Raw genomic sequence first — 8,327 nt, 5'->3', positions numbered from 1 at the left:
AAGCTGTTGAAATTATCTTTTAAACCTTTTGCATAGATTCTTTTTTATTTTCTTAGCATCAGTCAGGATGTGGAGACAACACAGTGCAGAAACAACACAAGGACATGTTTGTGAGATATTTCACTTCAAACAATAAATGTGAACCTTTCAGCAGTGATAGGGGTAAAAAAAAAAAAAACTGAGGTTCACATACGTAAGTAGATTTTATCTTCTGAGGAACATATGAAAAAAATGTCTTGGTAATCACTAAAAAATTTTAAATATCTCATTATGGACCTCAGTACTCAGTCTCATACTCATCCTCTGACATAATTTTCCTTCTTGTATCGGAGACATAGAGCCCAAATTTGCCTCTTAATAACCCAACATTACCAGTCTCAGAGGAAGCAGAGAAAATGTCTAAAACAGTAAACAAACCATTTGTAACTTCCTGGTGCAAAGACAGAAGTTTGGGATAAAGTCTGACTGCAGAGTCTTTCTTTTAATTGAACTCTTCTGATAGTTTTATGTCAAACACATTATTCTCTCCACAAGGTCATAAAAAGCTCCCCACTGGTATAAACATACCAAGTCACTAATGTCAGCATTACTGATTGAACTGAGTGCCTTATGGAACACAATTGTGTGGTAGCTTCTTTAAAAATAGAAGATAATGTCATAGTTAATGATGAAGATACAATACCATGAGATATTGGTTGTCATTCTAATAGAGTAAACTGAGTAAAAAAAATACTGCTAATTTCATCCATGTTGCCCCAAAGTTTACATATTCAAAAGCAGAATGTGATGTCCTTTTAGTGATGCAAAGAATACAATTAGAGGCTTCTATGGTGCCCAAAGTGCCGTCTTAGTGAAGTGAATGTAATGACTTATAACACACACTTATCATGGTCATTGTGGTAGACATGAATTTATTGTAAATATTGGCTGATTGTAATAGTCTGGGTTTTGTGGTGTTCCTGTTTTTGTATTTTAGTTTATATATACAGTTTATATAGATTTACACACTCCTATATATACAAAGATATATAGGAGTGTGTAAATTATCTAATGACTGTAAAATCATCTAAAATTTATCTAAAGTTATTAATGCAGTTAATAATCACAAGTATTTAATGACAGTGGGTTTAGTGAATGGTTTTCATTTGTGGTGACTGATGACTGTAAAAGAGGATTGGATTACATAAACCTAGCCTGGTCTGGATCAACTTAGCTCCACAGAATACATCTCCATGGCAACCTATGTCTTTACATGTCACACTTTCTGTTATCCCGCTTTTGTGCAGCTGGATCACGGATGAGTTGAGTCAGGATGGCCAACATATTCCGGCTTAATCTCTTAATCTCTTTTGTGCAATAGTCCCCAGTTTGGAGAGAAAATTGATATTTCTTGATAACTTTTGTTTTCTTTAGATTTTAAATGACCTTTTTTTTCCGCCTCAAGTCAGGTTTTCTCATAACTCCTACTTATGTTGAAACAAAGTATTGAAAATTAGTGTGTGTTTCCTTTTAAAATATTTATTCATTAGGAGAAAACAGAGATTACATCTCATAAACAGTATCAAAGCATGTGAAATTAAATTATGTATTTTATGGCACAAATCATCCTTGAAATTCCTCCAACTGTGAGGGTGGTTTTGGATTTTTGACAGGAAAAAAAAAACACTCATGCATGGTGCATAATTTTTTTTTTCTAACTTTGTCCATTTTTAAAAGCTTTATATCTGGTTTGAAATGCAATTAAATATTGAATAGAAAAAATAATGATCTGTTTTATAAGCAAGTTTTCTAAGTTTGATGAGGTGAGTTACCAAGCAACCGATGAGTTGTTGTTTTACCCCCTGCAGTTGACTAAATTATTGCATGTTATATTTATCAATAATTGTTTCTTAGCTCAAAAGAAGCAGATTCAGATGGGTTGTTTAAAAACTTGTACAGATAATAAAAACTTGTTCTGGGCCAATGTTTGAATTAAATTCTGAATGTACATTTTAATTAATTTAAAGAAAAAAAAATCACAAGTATAATTAATTAACAATAGACCTATTAATAGATATATTTCAATAGAAAAAGAGTTAAGATTTGTCTAACTTGCATAGTGCTGAAGGCATTACAGTCAACAGTGTAACAAATATATGATAAAGATATGACTTAAATCTGAGGTAAATAGAAAAGTACTTCATTGTTTACCCCCTGCTGTGTTGATAATGATGGGGATGCTGGGGAATGTGGTCCAGTCAGGCTGAGTACATTACAAGGTTTGCAGGTTTAGTTCCATATAAATCTGGCTGAATAGTGACAATAGTTTAAGTGCCAGACAACTGAGGAAATGGGTAACATTCAGAAAGCTTCCCAGCTGGTTTCTTCATCCGTTGACAATCAGGGAGCTGATCTGTCCCGGCAATGTGTAAATGATGAGGACAAGGAAGAGCGTGAGGATGGCGAGGATGACCAAAGCTATGATGTACTTCTTGTAGTTCTTCCAAATGAGGAAAATAAAGGTCTTTAATGGATTGACAAACCAGTTGAAGCTGGTGGTGGGACGACTGGAAAGACAAAAAGACACAGTTTGCATGTGTTTGCACCTCTATGAGCTCAATTACTCAACACTTCAGTTCATTCACACAAAATCAGTTCATTTAAGACAGAAAAAATGTTATTTGTGTTTGTTGTATGTTTGCAGGGACAAACAATCTGTTTTAGGCTGAGTTCAACTTTTGTCACTTGAAACTAAAATCTATTCTAAAAACAGTTATTAATAGAAATATAATAAAATATAAAATATAATAAAAATAATTAAACCTGTTATGACTAATTATCCACATACAGTCTACCTCATAACAGAGAAGGTTTAGAGCCGCTATGAGTCAAGAGACCAACATACAAATATGTAAATATAATGTACCACTAGCTACTGACTAAAATGATTTACTAAAGATTGACACAAGCGCTTCGGGTATGTCACCAGGAATGGGATGTTTCATCATCTTTTCTCTTTCTGCTGTGACCAGGACTTGTGCTGCATTCAATGCCAACTGTGATCTTGCAGCTTCTGATCCCAGACTAGGACATTTTATAGAAAAATAGCTACACAGAAACTTTCTCAACCTTGATTTATGCCATTTATGTCATTACCTAAAAAGGCTGCTAACACATTTATCCACTAAGCTGATAGCAGCCTGGAGGAAGACGTGTCATGTTGGCACTTTGTGTATCAACGCACACAAATGTCCAAAATATCATGAATTTTCCCCAATTTTACGCTACATATAAGAAAGCTTTAATAGAAAGAGTATTTGTTTGTATGTGTGTGTGTGTGTGTGTGTGTGTGTGTGTGTGTGTGTGTGTGTGTGTGTGTGTGTGTGTGTTACTTTGGCTTGTCCAGAGGCTCAGGCTCTTTGCGTCCCCTCCCCACAGGAACGGCCTCTGCCTGCTCCAGAGCCACCAGCTGAAGCTCCGCCTCCACTTTTCCCTTCATATAGAGTTTCAGAGTCACAACTTTTCACATGTAGGCATCCATGTTTGTGTTTGCTTTTGAGGTGTGTGTTCACAAATATTTTTCTTTAAATTCAGTTACAAATAACAAATGAAGGAAATAATAATGAGATGTATAAGTACTTTTTCTGTATGTCACTAATATCAATATGTGCCATATAATTAGTAGAAAAACATGAATTTATTATTGATTAGTTCTAGTTAGAATAGTTTATTAAACTCGTAGCCAAATATTTAGTTCCTGAATTTTTGCTTATTTACCATTAACAGAAAGGTGTTGCCTGAGCTGTCGGTGTACTGGATGTCCTCCTGCCTCAGTTTGCTCCTCTTGTCTTTGCTCTTCTTTTTGTTCTTGCCTCCCTTCTTCTTGGCTTCTTCCTTCTCCTTTTCCTCCCTCTCAAAGTCCTCTGCCGTCTTCATGCGTGTCAGTGGCCACCAGCCCTTCATCTTCTTGGCACGAAAGATGGAGACCCGAGGGCTGGCCCGGTCCTTCGCCATCTCAACCGTACATTTACTGGATGACTTTGCCGGACGCACCATGTTGCTGAGATATAGCTCTATGGAGCCTGAAAGAGGAGGGGAAAAAACAGAACAATCGTGATTTTAGCACAAATGTTAGCTTTGGTGAGAGACAGTTTTAACTCACAAAATGCTGGATGTTGTATGAAGTAACTCATAAAGTGTAAACTTAAACTGATGGTAATGTTTTGCATTATCTAAATTCTAAATGTTTTTTTAAGGTATAACATGTTTTTATCACATCAACAACAACATATTTAACTCTTTCAGCAGCTTTCAAATTTAAAAAAATGGCCACATATTCAAACCTTTTAGTGAATTTACAGCATATGTAGTTTAGTCGGTTCTGGCTGTGTGTGTCTCACCCAAAAAGTCGTTGGCTGCGATGCGGTCGTAGTCCCAGACCTGCAGCACCAGAACAGCCGGCTGACGAAACTCAGACTCCTCCAGAGAGAAGATGGACTCCTTCTTTTTATACACTACTTCTTTCTACATAAAAGGGACAAATTTATTATTTAAACCTGTTCACAGTCAATACTGTCTGATATTTGCAAACTCGTTTCCAGCCACTCAGGTTTGAATTGGTTGTTATTCTACCACGAGATCGGTCTAATGCCTCATTTCCACATACAGTACATGTGTGTTTGGACCATAATTCTGTATGATATAAGCACCCTGTTCAATGTAAGGAATGTAAGGAAATGAGTTCATTTTCAGATGGATGGAAACGCTCCTGCAACAGTGGGAGATTTTAGCAGCTTTTTTGCATCCAGGTTTATGAAATATGCACATTAAATTATTGCAGCTGACGAAATAACTGAAACAAGACACAAAGAAGGTTAGGAAGTGGTTCTATCTGGTGTGCTGTAAGTGTTGTGAAGGACGTGTGAACCACTTTCAAGCACTGTATGTACTGCAAAAGCCAAATCTTACTCTACTATACATTGCTTTAGATTCTGAGATAGGGCAATGGTCATATATTTATTTATTTATTTTACATAAAAAACAACTTTAATCCTTTTAATAAGAACAATAGAAAAATGAAATAATGCAGGAAATGAAAGTGGCACGGGGGGCCTCATCAAATCCAGCCACCTACACAATATGTGTACCTCAGTAGGAAGGTAGTCGAAGCGGAAAACAAATCTCCAGTTGAAGTTTCCCTCTCCTGTTAGAGAGTTAAAGTGGACGTCAGTCTCCTGCTTGTCTCCATCCAATCCTTTAATCCAGCTGCACAGAAAGTACCACACATCACTGAGCCTTCACAGCTGAGAGAGGACTCAGGTAATGACCACTGAACTTGATCACAGTTATGATTTAGATTAAGTCCAGACAGTGATTGACTGGACCAAGCTGGACTGAGTCTTTTTAAGACTTATAGACATGTGAAGACTACTTTCAATAAATCTAACCCTTTAACATAGATGTCAGAGGAAGGAACGCCTGTGAACGGGTTGACGTCGTCCAGAAATACATCATCAGTATTCCAGATGATAACACGCAGCTCGTACCTGTAAGAATGAAAACAACAACAGAAATGACTACATTTTTAAACAAAATAACTTCTTTTATCTTCTGTTATTCTACATTTAACTGTGTGTTGACGTACTGCTCTGGTAGGCGGGGCTTTATGTCAACAAGGGGCGGGGCTGGGACATCAGTGGGAAACATGTCAACCCACATATGAAGATGACCCTGCAATATGCACAAACACACCCTGTTGATGTCCGTCAGCAGTTTCCCAACAGCAGCTGTGCTCAATGCTTGTACTGTGGTTACCTGTGGAAGTCCAGGATTGTCCGGGTTCAGCAGAGACCGCATCTCCACGTGTTCTGGCACCAGAGGAACAACTCCTGGGAGGAACTCACTCATGTCACCCCATCGATGCAGCACATTCAGAGCTGCATGTTCCTCCATCTCTGCCTCCTCCTCTGGAGAACGCTGGTTCTTCTTCAACAGACCTGAAAACAACATTTCTATTGGAGCTGCAGCTGCCTTTAGCCTAAGAGGTTGCTACAGTATGAGGGGAGTATTCCACCCAGCACTAGTTGTAGTACATGGTATTGCTTTTAGAAATCCCAAAGTGGGAATTAAAGACTGTTTACTTCTACTTTGTTCATTATGAATATCAGGATGCTCACATTTTAACGGCATCTGGTTACTTCTACCTGCCTCTACCTTCATTTAAATTTTTTTTTGTCTGTCCTACCTTCAGGTACTGCATCTGGTGGTATTTTGAAGATCTTGTTGAGTACTTTAACTTCTGACGTTCTGTACTCTGGAGAAGGGATGCCATTCTTCCTGCAGAGCTCAGCTAAAATTGTTGATGGCTTCTTTGCATCGCGCCACTTATTGTAGCCATCACTGCAAAGACAGACAGTCAGGTACACTTTTAAAGGTCCACAGAGAGATAAACATACATACTGGTACATACATCTAGAATCATTGCTGTGTTGCCTGCCACAAAATTATTAATCACATAAATAATTAATCAAAAAAACATGTGGTAGTGCTACATCATTGCACTAGCGCAAATAATTTCCAGTGATTCAGTGGGGGTTCTAAAGTGTTAAAGATTTTGTATTAGAGTATTATGCAGCATTGGTACTAAAAGCACTGGCACTATTATGTTATCACTCTAATGTGTCACAGTTGTTTTGGTTCTAATAAGTAGTTTTGACATTAACGTGGTCTAGTACTAGTTTTGGATCTGGTATTTACTTTTTTTATTTTTTTTTTTTACCAAGATAATATTGATTTTATAAGTTCATAGTGCTGATACTAGCATAAGTAGTTGTACTAACGTGTCGTAGTAAAGAGACAAGCTGCAGGAGGCCCGGTGGCGGCTGTAGAAACGGTTCTCCAAGTCAATTCGAGTCTCGCCGATAACATCATCAGATCCCACAAGATCGTGGTCCAGGACCATGATGGCCAACTCTGTCTCCAGTGGGAAAGACACCGTGAGTTCAAACACCCTGAAAGACAGAGTCAGTCAGACAGACAGAGGGAGACAGAGGCAGCTGGACTGACTTGTGGACAGATACTCACTCTCCAAATGTTGGGTTAAGTTGTTTGGGGATGTAGCGATCTTTGGTGTCCAGACTTTGGTCTCCCACCTTGACCACAAGGTATGGGTCGGCCTTACCATTCGGGTCCGCAGGAGCCAAGTTAATGGCCTGCAGGACACATACGGACAAAACTTAATTTATATTCAAAACCTAAATGCTAACAGAGACATTAAAATTAGCTCCAGAGACCATGGTGCAGCAAGGACCCGGCGTACACAGACCCGGTGGAAAACAATCAGTTAAAACAATATTGTTTTAAATTTCTTGATTAGCTAGAATGACTTCTGGAAAAAAATAATCAAAATTTAAAGAAAAATATGGTAATTCAACAAAAAACATCAAATACAAACAAAGCAGATATTTAACAATAAGTAAACAAGAAAATATTAAATGTGTAATAAAATGCAGCTAAATAAAACTATTACAAGATTCAGATGCTCTCAAATCAAACAAAGTTTTCTAATTTTAAATAAAATTTGTCAAACATCAACTGTATGCTGGTGAGTGGAGCAAAATAACTGAAAGGTGACATTAAATTACCAATAATGGTTTTAAGATCACCCATGACCTTGCATTTGAATAAGCAGGTACAAATAATGCATGGATGGGTAAATGGCTCTACAGGTACAGAGGTGCCAGTAACAAACATCAGGACACTAATTGCAGAATACAAGCACTTTACCAGGTAAACAAAACATTATCTGAAATAATGCAGCTGACGTCAATAACATGAATGTTTGTTTCAAGTGCCAATTTTTTTCAGTCTACATGTGAAGGAAATCAGAAACAGACAAGTACCTTGATGATGTAGACTCGGATTAAGACTTTGATTGGTGAGTTCTTAGGGATTCCATTGGTGATCTGACACTGGATATCGTCTTGGTCTTCTGGATTGATTGGATAAACCAGGAAGGAGCCCTGAGAATGGAGAGTAGGAAACAATGAACACAGAATCCTAGACAAACAAAGCAACACACAGAGCTCTATCAGCATTACCTTGTATTTTCCCATCAGCCTCTCTTCATCATTCTCCTCATCTTCCTCAGTGCTCGCTCTGCCTTTATACAGAGGAAAGATCTGCAGCCAGTCCTGAAACTGACTGAACTCTGATTCCAAATCACCATTATATATCTAAACAAAAACACAGGGATATAATATGACTTTGCTCTTTAAAACCAACAGTTGCTGCTCAGTTTTAATCACCAGCAGCATCATGATTGACTCCAAAAATAGTGAACTGTTATG

At 37.7% G+C, this 8,327-nt stretch overlaps 1 protein-coding gene across 1 annotated transcript in view; it reads right to left on the bottom strand.

The window, feature by feature from the left end:
* Nucleotides 1-1,615: 1,615 nt before the first annotated feature.
* fer1l4 (fer-1 like family member 4) overlaps nucleotides 1,616-8,327 on the bottom strand; it is a 33,699-nt gene continuing 26,987 nt past the window's right edge. The window contains exons 37-49 of the mRNA XM_041978446.1: nucleotides 8,079-8,213; nucleotides 7,881-8,000; nucleotides 7,063-7,190; nucleotides 6,819-6,989; nucleotides 6,224-6,378; nucleotides 5,794-5,975; nucleotides 5,624-5,709; nucleotides 5,427-5,525; nucleotides 5,127-5,244; nucleotides 4,380-4,503; nucleotides 3,757-4,061; nucleotides 3,372-3,472; nucleotides 1,616-2,546 (exon numbers count right to left, since the gene is read on the bottom strand). Coding sequence (XP_041834380.1) covers nucleotides 2,366-2,546; nucleotides 3,372-3,472; nucleotides 3,757-4,061; nucleotides 4,380-4,503; nucleotides 5,127-5,244; nucleotides 5,427-5,525; nucleotides 5,624-5,709; nucleotides 5,794-5,975; nucleotides 6,224-6,378; nucleotides 6,819-6,989; nucleotides 7,063-7,190; nucleotides 7,881-8,000; nucleotides 8,079-8,213 — 1,905 coding nt within the window. The 3' untranslated portion in view covers nucleotides 1,616-2,365. The remainder of the gene's footprint in view (nucleotides 2,547-3,371; nucleotides 3,473-3,756; nucleotides 4,062-4,379; nucleotides 4,504-5,126; nucleotides 5,245-5,426; nucleotides 5,526-5,623; nucleotides 5,710-5,793; nucleotides 5,976-6,223; nucleotides 6,379-6,818; nucleotides 6,990-7,062; nucleotides 7,191-7,880; nucleotides 8,001-8,078; nucleotides 8,214-8,327) is intronic.

The sequence above is a fragment of the Melanotaenia boesemani genome, chromosome 3 (assembly GCF_017639745.1).
Source record: "Melanotaenia boesemani isolate fMelBoe1 chromosome 3, fMelBoe1.pri, whole genome shotgun sequence".
Lineage (NCBI taxonomy): Eukaryota > Metazoa > Chordata > Actinopteri > Atheriniformes > Melanotaeniidae > Melanotaenia > Melanotaenia boesemani.
This window is presented reverse-complemented; position numbering and strand designations above follow the sequence as displayed.